General features: G+C 49.8%; 1 protein-coding gene across 4 annotated transcripts in view; it reads left to right on the top strand.

Moving 5' to 3' along the window:
• The window catches only part of Bcor (BCL6 corepressor), a 44,520-nt gene that overhangs the window by 10,405 nt on the left and 15,703 nt on the right, over window positions 1-18,412 (top strand). For 2 of the 4 annotated variants that reach the window (XM_013026758.1, XM_013026755.1), the window contains exons 2-6: window positions 9,225-9,350; window positions 10,673-10,751; window positions 11,903-14,749; window positions 15,411-15,464; window positions 15,953-16,139. In XM_013026758.1, the coding sequence (XP_012882212.1) occupies window positions 9,265-9,350; window positions 10,673-10,751; window positions 11,903-14,749; window positions 15,411-15,464; window positions 15,953-16,139 (3,253 nt within the window). In that variant the 5' untranslated portion in view covers window positions 9,225-9,264. The remainder of the gene's footprint in view (window positions 1-9,224; window positions 9,351-10,672; window positions 10,752-11,902; window positions 14,750-15,410; window positions 15,465-15,952; window positions 16,140-18,412) is intronic. The other 2 variants (XM_013026759.1, XM_013026756.1) reach the window with 1 other exon arrangement.

The raw sequence follows: 18,412 nt of genomic DNA, 5'->3' as shown, positions 1-18,412 counted from the left end.
AAAATTTCTCTAGATCTGGTGGAGGGGGTGGTGGTGGTGATTTCAGCTGACCCCAGAGAAGACAAAAGGAGTAGTTGGGAGGGAGAGCCCCCTCCCAACCCAGGATGGAAGTTGTGCCCCTGCCAGTTTGTTTACTCTCAGCTCCTATTCCTACAGGCAAAATGGGGTCCATTTCAGGCTACTCTACTCCTTGGGTTATCGGTGATTTTCAAAGAATAGTATTTGTCTGCTATCGTTATTCTATATCCTGGTGGAAAGTTTATAACGAAAAGTAATGCCTTTCTTAAGTCATAAAATGAGCCTTGTATGATTATTTAATTAAAATCTATTTAAGGACCGATTAGGCGTGTAATTTGCGCTAATAATGACGATTATGGAAATGTTCAACTTAACCAAAAATCATAAAGGAGACATTTTGATCAGTGGGGCGACCAATAAGTATTCTGTGAGTTGGGCAATTTCCAAAAGACTTTGTACAGTGGGGCTGTACAAAGTGCAAACCTGCCTGGCCTCTGACAGCCTGGAGAGCTACAGGCTACCCTGTTTCAACCCCAGCCTTGCCAGGGCAGACCATCCCCACCCCCAAGTCTGTCTGGCTTCCTGGGAGTCCAAGCAAACCTCCTTTCCCATTACACATCCCCAGGCTACCAGAAGATGCAAACTCTGGGACAGGGCTGATAAAGCACAGAGAAATCTCTGCGAAATGGCGGTGCTCTTTGGCTTTAACAACCAGCACTGACAAACGCATGCTTCCTTGGCCGGCCTTGGCTGGAGCCTGGAAGGGTGGGGTGGGGGGGAACGGGGGTCCCTTGTTCCGGAGAAACCTGCCAGCTGCTGGGCTTGGTGCGAAGGCGAAGGCAGACACAATGCTGCTGTTGTTGGTTTGATCTCTAACTGTGGATTGTTAGTCTGGCTTTAACTATGTGGTAAGGGGGGAATGTGAAGGCTGTTTACAGCGAGTGCAAATAATGTGACAGCTGTTGGCGCGCGCAAGCAGCGCTGCGCCTCCTCAGCACTTACACAAAGCGCGCACTATGCAGGCCGGAGAGAAGCTGCAGAGGTGGCCGCCACTTTTCTGGCCAGCTCTTCCTCAGATTTGAGAGAGCTCCGTGGTATTCCCAGCCCGTTCCACTGCCCCTCCCCCCCCAAGCCCTAGTACACACCTTTATGAGGATGAGTTCCCAGGCCATGCAGGATGGTTTGTATGTTGTGGTTGAGGGAACTTGTTAGGCAGAGATGGCAGAAGGCCCAGGGGGTCATGAGAGTCACTAGCTGGAGGGGTTTGGCCAGGGTCCATGGACCTGGATCCTTGGTTGCTGGTGATGGAGTTTGCAAGATTTGAGAAAATAACTTTGAGCCCTCAGTAATCTTGTTGAAAAGAATGTGCTATTAACTGAAGGCTTTCTGGGGATCTCAGAGACTCTGAAGGCTGTTGTTTCCCCCTCTGCAATGGCCTTGCTATTCAGACAAGTCAGAGACAGCAGGCATAGTGTTCTGGGCACCGATTTTCATGGGTAGAAATGCAACGTGCAGGTTTTGGACCTGCACAGAGAAGGAGGGTATTTCAGAGGGAAGGGGTACAGGTTGGCTTTTGATCTCTCTCTCTCTCTCTCTCTCTCTCTCTCTCTCTCTCTCTCTCTCTCTCTCACACACACACACACACCACACACACACACACACAGACACACACCCTCAACCTTCCTCTTCCCTTTCCATTCTCTGGAGTGCGTTCAGCTTCAGCACCAAGAGGTGCAATCCTGAGGTCTGCCCTTAGCACCACCCACTCTGGGCACCAGCTAGATGCCCGCAGCCACAGGCTTACTCTGAGTTACCAGTTCTCTGCCAGACCCTACAGGAAGGTGCCAAGGTGGGAGGGAGAGCATTGCCCATTCGGCTAGTCCTGGAAATGCATGAGTGGCTAAGAATTTGGGCCTGCCTCTGGGCTGGGTTAGGCTGGCCTTAAAACTTGTCACCCCACTCCCTCAGGAATCCCAAGGTTGACGCCTTCCAAGGCACAGCCACCCCTGGGGTTTGGAGGATCGTTAAGGACTGACATAATTCTACATCCTGCCCTTCGATGTGACTTTGGCCTCTGGATGTACAGCCTACACCAATATTTGCAGATAGCTAGCCGGGCCTTCCCGGCCCTCCCCGCCCTCCCTGTCCCTTCCAGGTTCACACTCAAGAGTTTGAACGTGGACTTCTACATGTACTCGGGTTCCCTTCAGGGAGCTGGGAGATGTTTCTGGAGTGATACATGAACTTCAGTGCCAGTTCTATAAATTGGTCTCTTTTTATGACGTGTGCCATTTTTCTGTAGGAATGTTGCTTGCAAAACGAGTTTCGCCTTGGAGGAAAGGCGGAAAGATAAACAAGCCTGCAACGCCAAAACACTGGCAGTCTTTCCTTCCTTCCAGCTCTCTTAAAGCAGCCGGGCTGTATTTCCAGGATTAGACTCATGCTTGTGAAGAGGGACTTGCGTCGGCTTCACCCCCCCCCAAGCAAATGCAAATTAGAGAAAAATAATTTTCTTTCAACGATATGCAATGTATTAGTCACTTGTTATCGTGCTCTGAGGCAGGCCTCATTTGCGCGTCTGCCAGCTCGCTCACATCTGCTCCGCACTGTTCGGGGCATTTTAACCTTGGCGGTGTCGTGTCTAGTCCCACGGATCAAGGAGGAGTAATTAAGCTCTGAACAGCTACAAAAATTCAGCACCCTCCCTGCCCCCCATAGCTCAGTTGTGCCATGGCTTTGTTTTGGGGTACTTTGAGTTCCAATACTGAGTAGCAGACATGGAATTCCTGTTGTTCTTTGTGAAGAAAGTGGGTGTTCCTCCCCCTGACCCCCACCCTCAGTCTGCCCAGGACTTCTAGGCTTGGCACAATCAGCCAAGAACATGCATATAGATCGCAGGACCCCTGTGTTTGAACACATCTTAAGCATTAAAAGTTCCTTTGTGCTTCCTGTGTGTACTAATGATAGTTGTTATTAGCCTTACGGTATGTCTTGTTTCATTCTGTTAGAGGGGGTTGTCATTAAATGCGCTTTACTCCTACAAATCACGGATGGTCATAGAATTGTATTGACATGGCCTTTGGAGCTTTGATGTGCAACATTTGTTTCGGATTTGTCCCCAGGTTGGAGAGTGATGGCTTGGCGCTGTAGCCAACAGAGAGGGGACATAGAAGTTTTTGAGGATGGAATGAAGATTTCTAGCTTTTCCACTTAAGTTTCTAAGGCCCGGTGACCTGCTGTTGAGGGACTACTCCTGATGTAGCACAACCTGAAGGAATGTGAAAGGAACAAAAAAGCCAACATGTGGCTGTTGCTAGCCATCCTGAGAGAAAGAAGGGAAAGGGGGAAGTGTCTGTGTCTGTCCCTGAGCTGGAAGGGACAGCAGACCTGATCCCCAGTGGCTGGCTTCTATCATGGGAGAAGGAGGGGGTGCATGGCAGGCTAAACCAGTGTATAGCAGCATCCCCTCTGGGTCCATCTCTGCTAGTGTCTCTCCTTTCTAAATCCGGGGTCCCCCACCCCTTTATAGCTCACATCTTTCTAAGGGAGGTATCCAGAGGAGCAACTGTCTTTGATGGCCAGCAGGAAAGGGGGGGGTCCTGTAATGTTAATTCCCCCATGGGCTTGGCAGTACTTCCCATGAGGTCTGGGCTCTCCCACCACCCATTCAAAGTTTTTCTTTTTGTCGGAGATTCAGTCAGTAGCAGGGATGGAAGGTGGACTGGGGTTGGAGGCACACACCCGGGAGGAGGAGGGTAGAATTAAGGGTTCAGGGCTTGGAAGGTCCATGGTACATAGAGGAGATTTAGAGTTCCTGGAAGGCCCCAAGGGGTTGCATCGGGAAGGTGTGGGTGTGTGCTTGTGGCAATCGTGCACTGGGACCTGGGTGGAGGAGGGGCAGAAGGGGGCGGGCCAGCCGTGAGCAGCTCGGGTGTGTACTGTGGGAGAGAAAATCCCTTTGTTGCAGACAGAGCTCCGAGGCTGGGAGAGGGGGCGCCCCTCCCCCCCTCTCTCGCTGCTGCCTATGAGGGCCAAGTTCACTTCCCCACTCACTGGTGGCTCTCTGCCCTGACCCAGGTGCTCTGGGAGGCTGCAGGAAAGAAGGTTCTTCCAGGCTGGAAAGGTCAGGACTGCATAAGTTTCCTGCCCTCTCTCTTTCTGCTCCCTGCCTCAGTCTGTTACTATGCGACACTTGGAAGTGTGAGGGGGACACTCGCAGAGGCTTGGCCTGTGACAAGACTGGGCACCTGGTGTGCATGGTCATGCTGGATCTAAATTCTAGGGGGTGGGGGAGGGGGAGGGCCAGAATCCTCTCTCCACCCCTCCCCTGATCCAGGACCTGGGAGCAGGTGGGGATTGGGGGTGTCCCACACTCCCCCCCCTCCCTGCCCCACATTGCACATCTGGGAAAGCTTTTTCTTCTCATTTCCCACCCCCAACATCTAAAATAGGAACTTCTTCACCCCTCCCTTCCTTGACACCACGAGCTGGGTGCTGCCGTGACTCAGTCTGGGTTTGGCGCAAGCTGAGGAAGGACTGGCAGGAGCTTTAGGCTTCGGTAAAATCCACACGCTTCGCTAAAGGCCAACCTTCTTTGGCTGACCTCCTGCATCCTGCATCCTACCTCCTCCTCCCCCAAGGGGGAGGCATTGCAGCCATGCCAGGCTTGTGATCTACGGTGCTTAGTGGAATCAGATGCAGTGCGACAGGGTTAAATGTAGCGATTACCAGCTATTGCCCGGCAAAACTTAAGTCCATAGTACAGTGTAAGCTTCTGGAAAACACAGTGCCAAATATTTACAGAGGGGAACAAGGTTGGAGGGGTTCTGCCACCTGCCCAGAGCCACATTGTGGGTGAAGGTGCTGGATGGCTGTGGTGACCCAGTTGTCACGGGTGCCACATAGAAAACCAGTGAGACCGGAAGAGGACCCCAGCACACTGGCTGGGGGGTCCCTTGGTGCCTGCTAGGCTTTCTAAGCCAGATGACCCTACAAACCTGTGCAAGTTCTGCTGGCCACTAGCTGCATTATTTCCTGATGGATGGAGGCCACCACAGCCTAGGGAGATGAGAGAACTTAAAAAAGATGGAAAAAAGGGGAAGAATGATTGACTTCTGGGCCTGGTGGCGGAGTGGGTGGAGCTATCTGTGGCAAACTTTGCAGCTATTCTTCAGCGGGTGTCTAAAGTGATCTGATGCAAAAGTAAAGGCCAACGGGCCTGGGGCTGCCCTGTTTTCTGGTGTCTGCAAAGGCACATCATAGCCCTAAAGAGAGAATAAGTTTTTCTGTCCGTTTCCTCCATCCACCACGGTATTCTTAGGGCAAGAGTCAGCAGAATGGCAGGTGCTGCTTGGACCCTTAGTGCTTCCCTCACATTTTACAAAGGGCAGCAGTGCTCTGCCCTCAGAACGTCAAGGTCAGGTGGATAAGTCCCTACCTTGGTCCCTGTGACCCCTTTTGGAAGTCAAGCAGGCCATTCTCCCCAGTGCCCAGCAACACTTAACCATAACCTTTGGCTCTAGAGCAAATGATTGCTTAAAATCTAACCGGTGACCCAAGTACTCCTCTCACCTAAGCACTGTGCTCAGAGCTGAAATCCACACCATATGTGCCTACACTGTGTGGGCCAAGTTGCCAGACACGGGGCTCCAGGAGACAGCCATTGTCATTGCAAGGCTGTTCTGTAGCAACCAGGCACCCTTTCTGGCCTGGTCTCTTCTCTGTGCTATCCTCATCTGCCACCTTCCCACCCCTTACCCTTGTCCCCCTTCTCTCCACTGCTTGCAGAAAAGGGTTAAAGCCTAGAGCTGAGGTAAAAGCCTAGCCACTCACCCTGGGAACAGGTTGGTGCTTGTAAGGTGCATTTCATGAGTGACTTCACACATCTTGGCACTTCTGGAAACAGAGCTTACATGGGGGGGGGGTAGGGCACGATGAAAGCAAATGAGCCTCTCACATATATAGCCACAGAGTGCCTGGAGGTGCTCTGATTGTCATTGGGATTGCATCTGTCCCCTGGCCAAGAGTCAGCAAAGTGTTTGGAATCACTTTGCTTTCCATGTTAAAAAAATGAAAACCAAAAATCCCACAATGACTCCAGCGATTTCAGTGGCAGCTTCTAGAAATGGGGGTTGGGTGAGCACCTCTATGCTTTTGCCTCTCCTGTTTTTTACCTGTGTTCCCTTGTTGCAAATCCCAGAGGAAGTCTGGGTATGGGTGATGGTAATTCCTGTTCTTCAACAATGGCTGGTGTAAGCAGAACTGCTCTGATGAGAGTGTTACTACAGGGGGGGTGGGGTGTGTGTGTGTGTGTGTGTGTGTGTCTTGAGGCACTTGTTTGTCACCCTGGAGAATGGCCTCCCATCAGGCAGGGTTATATGGCTCACTGGCCCTTTCTACTCAGCTCATCTCTGGCCAGGCACCTGAAGAGTTAAAAGTCCTTAGCTGGTTGCAATGAAATTATGGCTGGCAGTGGCGCCGCTGTTTGTTCAACAGACCTCCACTTTTAAACAGTTCACAAAAAGTTCATGGGGCAGCTAAAGATTGTGTGTGTGTGTGTGTGTGCGCGTGCGCGCGCGTGTGCGCACGCATGTGTGCGCATACACACTTTTTAGCAGGATCCAGCTATGTCCACTCTCCTCAATCTTTTCTGTTCAGCCCCCTCCCCTCAAACCACACACATAGCCAGATGACACTGAAATGCACTCCTGGCCTCAACCCTTTGCCCCATCCTGTTCATGTGAGAGCACTTCATTCTGATGGCTACTCTCATGTATCTGCGTGGCATTAATACTGAAAACTCTGAAGGACAAGCTCTGAAAGGGGAACGGGGTGGAGAACATAGCTTCAAGTGCCCAGTGGTCCCTGGCACTGCCAGACCACTCCTTTTCCAGAGAAGCAGCCACTGGCCTTTTGGGAAAAGGAGGGCCAAGCATTCAGTTGTGTTCCTCAGGTGCTCAGGGGTCCTTGTTCCCAAGTGGCAACTCCGAGGTGTCTGGAGGAGGCCACTGGTTTCAAAGGAGGCAGCTTTTTAAGAACTGGGACATCAGGAAGATAAGACTTTCTTACGCCCCACCCCCACCCCCACCCCCACCCTGGTTTACTCCCTTGGGAATGGCTGGGTTTCTTTCATTTGTGTGCACAGTGAGGACATGGCATGGGCAGTCAGTCCCACTGCCCGCAGCCTGAGGTCCAGGACACACACACACACACACACACACACACACACACACACACACACTAAGGAATGATTACTCCACTTTCTCTGTTAGGCCACCCAGAGTGTCTTCCTTTTGTTGTGAGAATGAGCAGCAAGAGTCTGGGAAGAGGACACTCTATGGAATTTGTCTTAGGATCTGCCCAGCCAATGATAGTGTGGCCTTTCCCACTTTTTTAAAAAGTATATTTGGAAATGGAGGGGAGGGGAAGAAGCCCATGAACCTATCCCCTAACCTTCCCTAACACCCCAGCAGGTTTTTTGTTGTTGTTGTTTTGAAGTGCTGTAGAAATGACCCTTAAACAAGAAAGAGGCTCTGTCTAGGGAAATAGCTTCTCAGAAGTTCAGCGTGCCCATCACCTCCGCAGATTTCTGTCTCTTCTTCCAGGCCCTTCCATCCTTTCCAGCTTCATTGTTGAGCTCTGACTATGTGTGATGTGTTAGTGCGTGTGGATTCTGATTAACAGACATTCTGTGGATGGGGCTGGTGGGGGTTGCTGATGGACAAAAGACCTAGTTAGGACAAAGAAATGCACGAAGACAGCCTAGCTTTTGGAGTCAATCCTTCCCGGCCCTACCCCCATCCTCACCCTCACCCCCACCTCCAGTCACTGTAGACTCCCCGGACCGGGTCTCCCCCACCTCTCCACCCCCCCCCCAACCAATCGACCTGGCAGTCTGCTCCTGCTTGTGTGCTAAAGTGTAAAAGCAAGCATTTGCATATTTTCTCCTGCTAACAAAGGAAATGTGTCGACTTAAGGGAACATTTGGGCTTTAGGAAACTGTGTGGGTGGGTGTGTGCGGGAGGAGAAAGAAAAGTTCCCCTGATATCTGCACACCAATTATTTCACACTCAGGTTTAGGTCTTGTGGAAAAATGCCGTGGCCTGTCCTGGACAAGGGAAACTAAGATGTGTGTTTGTGAGCAGGGAATTGCCGAGGGCCATCGGTCCCAGGCATTAAAGGCTCCCCTACTTATTAACCCAGCATTTAACAGCAGGATATGGGCTGAAGCGCAGTCAAAAGAAACGGCTCAACCTCCAAAGAGCAATTAAAATCCTGCACGAGGATAAATCACGCGCCGTGATAATCCTGTTAATAAAATGCAGCTTGTCCTGACCCTTCACTCATGCAGCAAACTAGAATGTGATGTGGGTGGGGGCGGTGGGCAGAGAAGGTAAGTGGGGGAGGGGGTCTGGGCTCCTCCGCCTCACCAGCCACTGCTGCATCCCCCTCCCACCCCGTCCCGTCCGGAGGTGGAAAAAGGGTGGCTTTTGCCCATGTTCTCTGTGTGCCAGCAGCTCGGAGCCCATCAGCCTGGGCTGCAAAGACTTCTGCGCTCACTAATGATTTCTTGTCCCCAGCGAGCAGGCGTCATTGAATTACTCAGCTGCCTCCCTTTGCAGCTCCCAGGCAAAACCACCCAGGCAAAACCACCCGGGTTAGGTGCTTAATCTAATCTAGGACTCGGGGTGGGGCCCCGCTCACCAACCCACCGACTCTCCCCCCCCCTCCATTCGTGAGTTACACACACAACAGCCATAGAAATTCAGTCCTAGGAACATAACTGTAGTTTAAGCCCTAGAACCATCACCACGGGGTCCGTTTGTGCCGGCCAGTGGGGCCTTGGTCCCTGTTGGTCCATGTACCTATTGGCATAGCCTTCTCTCTTTGAATGAATGCTTCATTTTGTAGGGAGAATGAAGATTGTTTTCTGATGACCAAACATTTTCAAAGACTGGGAAGGGTGGGGGTGTGCATACAATGTGTGCTCTGCCTACGCTGGGGGCTTCACACTAGTTTTAAACTGCTCCCCTCCCTGCAAGCCTGGATCCAGGTGGGTCCTTGGCTCATGGACATCTGTAGACCATCAAGCGCAGGCTGCCTCCTGTATGAATTGCCTCAAAAGAGGCCTTCTCAGTTCCCTGTTTGGCTCTCCTTTACTCAACCTCCGGGGATTTTTTTTTCCCTTTCTTTCTTTTTTTAAACAGACTAGACGCTTGAAGCAAAGCTGCCATCCAAGAAGACGACATGCTTTCAGCAACCCCCCTGTATGGGAACGTTCACAGCTGGATGAACAGCGAAAGAGTCCGCATGTGTGGGACGAGCGAAGACAGGTGAATATGCCTGCTTGGGCCAAGCCTGGGGAGGGAGCGCTCATCTCCCCCACGCTCCTCCGAACAGAGCTCATGCCCAAGGTTTCCCACCCCTCCCACCCTCCCCTGCCTTGCCTTCTCACAGCTAGAGGGGGCCTGAAAGGGCTGGGGAGAGATCTCCCCAATAGCCTAGCTGGCGGCCCTTGATTTACAGTTTTAACAGGCAACCTGGCTCAGCGAAGCATTGCCGCCCTTTAAAAGATTAGCCCCTAAAGCGGCCTTTCAGTGCACTTTCGTCCTTAATTTATTATTTCATATTTATGAAGGAGAATTAATCCCAGTCTATATGCTGCTTTAACTCTAAATGTCAGGAGTGTGGGCCCAGGTGGATCCGCATTCGATGTGCTTTTAAAACAAATAGTTTGCTTAGTAATAAGCAGAGGAGATGGCCACCCTCTCCTTCTGTGGAGCCTGGGCTTTTGGGTTGCCCTCTGCTGCTGGTCCCATAAGACCATCCCCTCCCTCCCCCACTCCCACCCCAGTGCAGCCCCCTTGTCTTAGTTGCCCATCAGCTATGATATGCTTTTCATCAGTGATTTTGGAGAAGGGTAGAGACAGCTAAACAGTAGATGATTGAAGCTACTCTTTAGGGTAATGATGAAACTTTTTCTCTGCTGCTTGTCAGCGACATTATCCTGGGGATTTGGAAGTTGGCACCGAGTGCTTTCTTTATCGATGTTCTCTGATAACAAGTCCCAGGGCAGCCGCAGCAGCCTGGCACAGATGTGCAGTTTCCTCTTCAGCCTGGAGCAGCTGACATTTGTATGATACTAGTGTGTACCTCCCCTTCTCCCCCATCATTTTGATAAAGGCAGTCACATATGACTTCATTATCACCATGGAAACCATTTTCCTAGGACTCAGTCTCTAACTTGGTTTTTGGGGAAAGTTTTGAAAGCCTGGCCCTAAATGGTTAACACCGAAGGGATAGACTTGGGACTTCCAGCCTCTGTAGTCTGAGCCATTTTACTTAATGCCTCCCCTGCAGAATAGCTTATAAGGGCTGGCTGGGACGACACTTGGCCATTCTAGAGAAAAAGATCCTGCAGGAGAAGTGATCATGCTTAATTTCTGGCTTGCCCACTTGGGGACATGCTTATAATTCTTGAAAGGCCTGCCTTTGTTTTTCCAGAGCAAGTTGAAATGTCATTTGGGTCATGGCAAGGAAGGTCAAGGACATTTTTTTAAAAAACGGAGTTAGAAATTCACCCCATTGGGGGAATATGTGAAAAATGGATTCAGTGAGGAATATTTTCATGAAATTGATGTATCCTTTTAAATAGGAAAATTCCTGTAAATGATGGTGACACTTCAAAAACCAGACTGGAACTGAGGGAAGAGAATCCCTTGAATCACAACGTGGTAAGAGATTAATGATGTCTGTTGATGTGATATCTGAATATCAGCGATCTGTAGTCAATCATGCACTAATTTGCATACCATGGGCAGGATGTTTCAAGGCTGAGTAGAGAAAGCCTCTGTACAGGACAAGGTCTTCACCCAGGCTCTTCTTGGCAGTGTGTGTGTTCCTTTTGACACGGGTCCCCCTCCCTTAGATACTGGCAAGAGTTGTGCTGCCTTGTCTTCCATAAGCTATGTGCCACATTAATGCTCTTAACTGGGTACATTTCTTGCCTTCCAATAGCCCATTTGGGTTTACCTTGCAGTAGCATCTGAAATGGGACTTTTGGGTACAGTAGAGGAAAAGTTCAAAGAAAAAAACAATGTTGGGCATTGGTGGCTCACGCCGGTAATCCTAGCTATTCAAGAGGCTGAGATCTAAAGATTGGGGTTCAAAGCCAGCCCAGGCAGGAAAATCCTCGAGACTCTCATCTTTCATCTCCAATTAACCATCCGAAAACTGGAAGGGGTGCGGTGACTCAAAGTGGTAGAGTTGCTAGCCTTGAGTGAAAAAGCTCAGAGACAGCGCCCAGGCCCTGAGTTCAAGCACCATGACTGACAAGGGTTGGGGGGTGGGGGAAATAAAAGACAAAAATCACAATTTGACCCTTGGTCTCTTTATTGATTTGCATAGCCAAAGTTCTGTATTCCTGTTCTGTTGTCTCCCTATTTTTTATTCTGTTAAATAATGTCTACCTATCTATATCCAAGAAAAATGGTCCCTCCGTCCCACTTAACAGGCCCTGGAGGGTTAAGTGTGATAGTTCTTAACCCCGTGATGGTGGTGTGTAGAACATCTGTATTTGGTGTGTTGTCTGCTACAGCAGAGAATTTTTGCTGAAAAGTTGAATTTGCCAGAGTTCATAGATGACTGAAATAATGTAAGGGGTTTGAATCCAAAAGGCTCAATGATTAATTTACAGGTTCCTAGTTGAACTGAGGCAAGAGACAGGCAGTGGCAGTGGAGCCCGGGAATTCTGTCTGTAACCTTTTCCTCTGGGATTGATTTTAAGGCTGAAAGTCATGTGACCTAGGTGGCCACTTCTTTTCAGGATGGGTGCTATGCCTCATTTCGTGTCCCAAAAGTAACACTTCGTTGTTTTTCTACGAAGGTGGACGCCAGTACCGCCCATCGGATTGATGGCCTGGCAGCACTGAGCATGGACCGCACTGGCCTCATCCGGGAAGGGCTCCGGGTCCCTGGAAACATCGTCTATTCCAGTTTGTGTGGACTGGGTTCTGAGAAAGGTCGGGAGGCTGCGACAAGCACTCTCAGTGGCCTTGGGTTTTCTTCCGAAAGAAATCCAGACATTCAGTTCAAACCGAATACATCTGAGACCGTGGAAGCTTCTGCCGTCTCTGGAAAGCCCCCAAATGGCTTCAGTGCTATATACAAAACACCGCCTGGAATACAAAAAAGTGCTGTAGCCACGGCAGAAACCCTGGGCTTGGATAGGCCTACCAGTGACAAACAGAGCCCGCTCAACATCAATGGTGCTAGTTACCTGCGGCTGCCCTGGGTCAATCCTTACATGGAGGGGGCCACGCCAGCCATCTACCCTTTCCTTGATTCGCCAAATAAGTATTCACTGAACATGTACAAGGCCTTGCTACCTCAGCAGTCTTACAGCTTGGCCCAGCCGCTGTATTCTCCGGTCTGCACCAACGGGGAGCGCTTTCTCTACCTGCCACCCCCTCACTACGTCAGTCCCCACATCCCCTCATCCTTGGCTTCTCCCATGCGGCTCTCCACACCCTCAGCCTCCCCAGCCATCCCACCTCTCGTCCACTGTGCAGACAAGAGCCTCCCATGGAAGATGGGTGTCAGCCCTGGGAATCCCGTCGATTCCCACACCTATCCTCACATCCAGAACAGTAAACAGCCAAGGGTGCCCTCTGCCAAGGCAGTCTCCAGTGGCCTGCCCGGGGACGCAGCTCTGCTGTTGCCCCCCTCACCTCGGCCCTCGCCCCGGGTCCACCTTCCCACCCAGCCCACTGCAGATACCTACTCTGAGTTCCATAAGCCCTACGCCAGGATCTCCACCTCTCCCTCCGTCACCTTGTCGAAGCCATACATGACAGTCAGCAGTGAGTTCCCCACGGCCAGGCTCTCAAACAGCAAGTATCCCAAGGCTCCAGAAGGGAACGAGAGTGCCCAGCCAGTGTCTGGGCACCTGCGGAAGACAACGGTTCAAGACCGGAAAGATGGGGGCTCCCCTCCTTTATTGGAAAAGCAGACGGTTACCAAAGACGTTACAGATAAGCCACTAGACTTGTCTTCTAAAGTGGTGGATGTCGATGCTTCCAAAGCCGACCACATGAAAAAGATGGCTCCCACAGTCCTGGTTCACAGCAGGGCTGCCAGTGGCTTAGTGCTCTCCGGAAGTGAGATTCCAAAAGAAACCTTATCTCCTCCAGGAAATGGCTGTGCTATCTATAGATCTGAAATCATTAGCACTGCTCCCTCGTCCTGGGTGGTGCCCGGGCCAAGTCCTAACGAAGAGAACAATGGCAAAAGCTTGTCTCTGAAAAACAAGACATTGGACTGGGCCATACCGCAGCAGCGGAGTTCTTCTTGTCCTCGCATGGGTGGCACAGACGCTGTGGTCACAAATGTTTCCGGGTCAGTGTCGAGCGCAGGCCGGCCGGCCTCCGCATCGCCAGCCCCCAACGCCAATGCAGATGGCACCAAGACCAACAGGAGCACCATGGACACCACGCCATCCGTCATTCAGCATGTGGGCCAGCCCCCAACCACACCTGCCAAGCACAATGGCAGTACCAGCAGCAAGGGTGCCAAAGCCAGCAACCCAGAACCAAGTTTTAAAACAAACGAGAATGGCCTTCCACCAAGTTCATTATTTCTGTCTCCAAATGAAGCATTCAGGTCCCCACCAATTCCTTACCCCCGAAGTTACCTCCCTTACCCAGCACCTGAAGGCATCGCTATAAGCCCTCTCTCTTTGCATGGCAAAGGACCTGTGTACCCTCACCCAGTTTTGTTACCCAATGGCAGTTTGTTTCCCGGGCACCTTGCCCCAAAGCCTGGCCTCCCCTACGGGCTGCCCACAGGCCGGCCAGAATTCGTAACCTACCAAGATGCCCTGGGTTTGGGCATGGTGCATCCCATGTTGATCCCACACACGCCCATCGAGATCACTAAAGAAGAGAAACCCGAGAGGCGGTCTCGATCCCATGAGAGAGCCCGCTATGAGGAGGCGAGCCTCCGCAATCGGTTTTCTGAGATGCTGGAGGCCAGCAGCACCAAGTTGCACCCCGAAGTCCCCACTGACAAGAACCTGAAGCCGACACCTAGCTGGAACCAAGGGAAGACTGTCGTCAAAAGTGACAAGCTTGTCTACGTGGACCTTCTTCGAGAAGAATCTGATGCCAAGACGGAAGCGAATGTCTCCAAGCCCGGCTTCGCAGCCGAGAGTGTTGGCCAGAGCACCGAGCCCGCCAAGCCCCCAGCCGACCTGCCCCTGCAGCAACACCGCGATTTCATCTCCCTGCGAGAGGAGCTGGGGCGCATCGGTGACTTCCACGAGGCTTACCCTTTCAAGCAGGCTACAGGCCAGCCAGTCTTCAGCTTAGGCAAGGACAATGTTCCGCCGACAACCAACAAGGAGAATCTAGGGGTGCCGGTGGCAACTCCGTTCTTGGAGCCAACTCTGGGGAGCGAGAGCCCTGCTGTCACTTTTGGGAAAGCCCCAGAAGATCCCAAACCGTTTTGTGTGGGCGGTGGTGCCCCTGCAAGTGTGGACGTCACCCCCACCTATACCAAAGATGGAGCTGAGGAGGCAGACCCAAACGATGGCAAAGTGCTGAAACCGAAGCCATCAAAGCTGGCCAAGAGAATCGCCAACTCGGCGGGTTACGTGGGTGACCGATTCAAGTGTGTCACTACCGAACTGTATGCCGATTCCAGTCAGCTCAGCCGGGAGCAGAGGGCATTGCAGGTGAGCTCCCCCCCACCCCCGAATTTCACTCCCTTTGATCAGTTGTCAGTTTGCAAATGTATAAAGAGGATTGGGGGGAAATGTGCTAAGACAGGCAGGGCACCAGGCAGATTTGGTTAATGACGCTTGTGGTAATTTGAATGTATGAAATGTGTTCAGTAAGGGGACGTGAGGACATCAGGATACGTACTTGAGGAAGTTACTTACTCTGTAGATTATAAGAGAACTCTACTGGAATGCTGATAGCAAGTTTTAATGATTATGAGGGCTGTCTAAAGACTGCATGAGTTTACCTATCAGTTTGCTTTGATTTCTCTGCCTGTTAAAACAATGTATCTAGAAAACACTGCTTAGAATGCCTTACTTGATACTTGGTGGAGATGCCTAGCAGCCGCATGTCTGGGAATAGTGCAATTTTTTTTTTCACCAAAAAGACAGGAAAAAGAGAAAAAGCTCGCTTAAAGGGATAGAGTATGTATTTTAATTTGCTAGTGAATTATGATAGATGTTATATAGGAATTTCCTTAAGATATTTTACTTTTAATTAAAAGATGAATAAAGCCAAATTGTTTTGCAATGTTAAGAAAAAAATTGGTTTATGCTGATAAAAATGGATGAAGTTATCTAAATGATCCATTGAGTGCCCATTTTAATTACATAGATGGAAGGATTACAAGAGGACAGTATTTTATGTCTACCCGCTGCTTACTGTGAGGTCAGTTCTTCAAATTTTTATTACTAGAATCTTCCATAAACCTTTTGAGTTTAAATTTCATTTCCAAATATACAAAGGGAAGTTTGTGGGCCATGGTCGTCTTTATTCATTGTGCATTTTGTTTCTTTTCTGTTGTGTTTTTCTTTTGTTGTTTTCTTTGCGTTGTGTTTTTGTTTTGTTTTATTTACCTTCCAAAGAGAATGTCTGTCTCTCTGCAATAGTGTGTGTATGGCTATACATACACACAGCATCTGTATCTCTATGCACATGACTTTATGGATAAAGAATTGTGTGACTACTTACATATCCATACTCTTAAATTTTATCTGTTAAACTTTAAAATATCTGAGTTATATCTCATAAATTGTGGTTGGTTTTTGGGCAAACTTTCCTTTGAAAATAATTTCCTTTATTGTAAGGCACATGAAATAGCTTTTATGGTAAGGTTGTTGTGTTTTCTTTTTTTTCCGTCTCCATTCTGTTTCTAGCGTGCAATGATGCGCTTCTCAGAGTTGGAGATGAAAGAGAGAGAAGGTGGCCACCCAGCAACCAAAGACTCCGAGGTCTGCAAATTCAGCCCAGCCGACTGGGAAAGGTTGAAAGGAAATCAGGACAAAAAGCCAAAGTCGGTCGCCCTGGAGGAGGCCATTGCTGACCAGAACGACAGTGAGAGATGTGAGTAGATTCAAGCAGATTCGCTTGGCCTTGTCAGTGAGAATGGGGCCACATTGCTCCCAGGAACCCAGGGAGCTGAGAGGAAGTGACTCACCTAGGATGGCCTCAGGTCCACTTGGGAGCTAACTACTTGGAGAAACTTCGTGGAGTAGTGTTCTAAATGTGCGCTAGCCAGGAATTCCACACCTGTGACAGATGCTTTCCTAGAGTGCTGTCTCTTTTGCAAAGAAATACTGGGCCGTAGTCAATGATACCATGGTGGTAGGAATGGCTTGCTACTCCTAGCCAGCCCCACCCTCCCACCCCCCACAAGAGCTTTTTTTTCCTGTTTCCAGATGATAGTTTTGTTGAACTGAGATAAGGTAGGACAAAGGCACCCTAAAGATGAGAGCAAGTATTTGTTATGTCTAGGTTGTTTGTCATCTCTGAGTGTGGCCTATGACAAGGGTGCTCTGCCAACAAGACAGTATGGCTTATGTCTTAGCGGTGAAATGTGGAGAGGAAAAAGTGCCTTCTTCAGGACACTTTTGGTCCCAACAATGAGTCCCGTCCCCCCCGCCCCCATCCCCTCCCCCCCCAACTAAGCTTGACTTCTGGAGTTGCTTACTGGGTTTCCTAGGGGATAGGATGTGAGGTAGTTCTCTCTGATGTGCTGGAGACTTGAGGATGGCTCCAGCCCTCAGAAACCTCACTGGTGACAGTGAATTAGGGTGTGTAGGTGAACATGGGGTACACAGAATGTCTAATTAGTGGCCTCAAGGGACACAGTCCTTGTAGGTTTGGCACTGTTAATCATGGTTCCTTTAGGCCTGATGCAGTTGTAGGGAGGGTTTGTACTCAGAGAGTGCATGTTCTGGCCGTCTAGAACACACCTTCCAGCTCTTCCTTGGTGTCTAGCTCTAAGTAAACAGGACTGGTTGGTTGTCCTGAAGAAGGTAGTTTCAGCTGCTATTAAGTGTGGCTTTACCCACTTGGCCGAGATTCTTGGTGTATCTGAAGTTGCCTTATACTGGACCTCAGACATGGCATGGACAAGGGGCAGTCAAGGGTCCAAGCTGCTTTTAGAAGAAGTATGAAAAAGAAAGTCTTCTTTGTCTGATACTTACGGTTAACAAAGCTACTTCTCTTCTGACTTGCCCTAAAATGTTTCACCAGCTCTGGAGAAAGGCTGTCAGATGATCCAAGAAGTGGGCAAGGTGGAGTTTGGGGGAAGGTGTTTCTTATCTTTCAGCCCTTCTCTGGTTTTCCACTGTAGCCACTGCCCTCAAGTTCAAGAATCTGGCTTCACCCCTATGTGTTCCCCAAGGAGGTCTCTATAGATAGATAGATAGATAGATAGATAGATAGATAGATAGATAGATAGATAGATAGATAGATAGATAGATAGCTGTAGATGTAGATAGATATAGACAGTTAGATATAGATCTAGATAGATATAGATATCTCCTTTCTGTTTTTCCTGTGGAACCTAGAGTGAGAACTGGGTGAGGAGGTATGGCTCAAGTGGTAGAATGACAGCTGTGAGCAAAAAAGCCAAGTAAGAGCATGAAACCTTGAGTTCAAGCTCTGGTAGAAAGAGGGGAGAAGGAAGGAAGGAATGAGGAGGGCAGGAGGGAGGGAAATCAGAGTGACCAAGTCAAGGCCAAGATAGCACACAAAGGCCTTGCCTCTCCAGGCAAAGGGAAGATCCCAAGACTGACCACCTAGTGTTCTGCATGCACTGAGAAAAGTAAGAGGGTTGGGGAAGGCAAGAGGTTCATTTTGAAGAAGGGGGTGGGAGTTGTGATTAACTGGGAGGAGATACCCACCCTAAAGGAGTATTTGCCCTTGCTTGCTGCTACCACCACATTATTCAGGAGAAGAGACAACAATGCTTAGACCCATTCAGGCACAAGTTAACTGGGTCCTGCTTTGCATGGGTCTCATTTCCCACAGATGTCACTATGGGCAAGAGTCAAGCTGTGTGTGCATATGGCAGCTGGAGTGGGCTGGGCTCACCGAAGAATTTATGATGTCTCCTCTATAATCCCTTCCCTTTCTGAGGCAGCTTTCCATTAATAAAGTACCAGTGGTTTTTGATGTCACAGAGTATTTTGTTGGGGAGGGGTTTATGTAAGGAAGTGAATTAATTTCATTTTTTTCTGTGGTGGCAGAGTTAGCTTTTTTATTTTTTACAGCAATGGGCTTTTCTTTTCTCTCTCTTCTTTCTCTCCTTCCTTCCTTCCTTCCTTCCTTCCTTCCTTCCTTCCTTCCTTCCTTCCTTCCTTCCTTCC

The sequence above is a fragment of the Dipodomys ordii genome, unplaced genomic scaffold, assembly GCF_000151885.1.
Source record: "Dipodomys ordii isolate 6190 unplaced genomic scaffold, Dord_2.0 Scaffold96, whole genome shotgun sequence".
In the NCBI taxonomy this organism is placed as follows: Eukaryota; Metazoa; Chordata; class Mammalia; order Rodentia; family Heteromyidae; genus Dipodomys; species Dipodomys ordii.
Note: the sequence above shows the minus strand (reverse complement) of the source record. Positions and strands in the feature narration are given on the sequence as shown.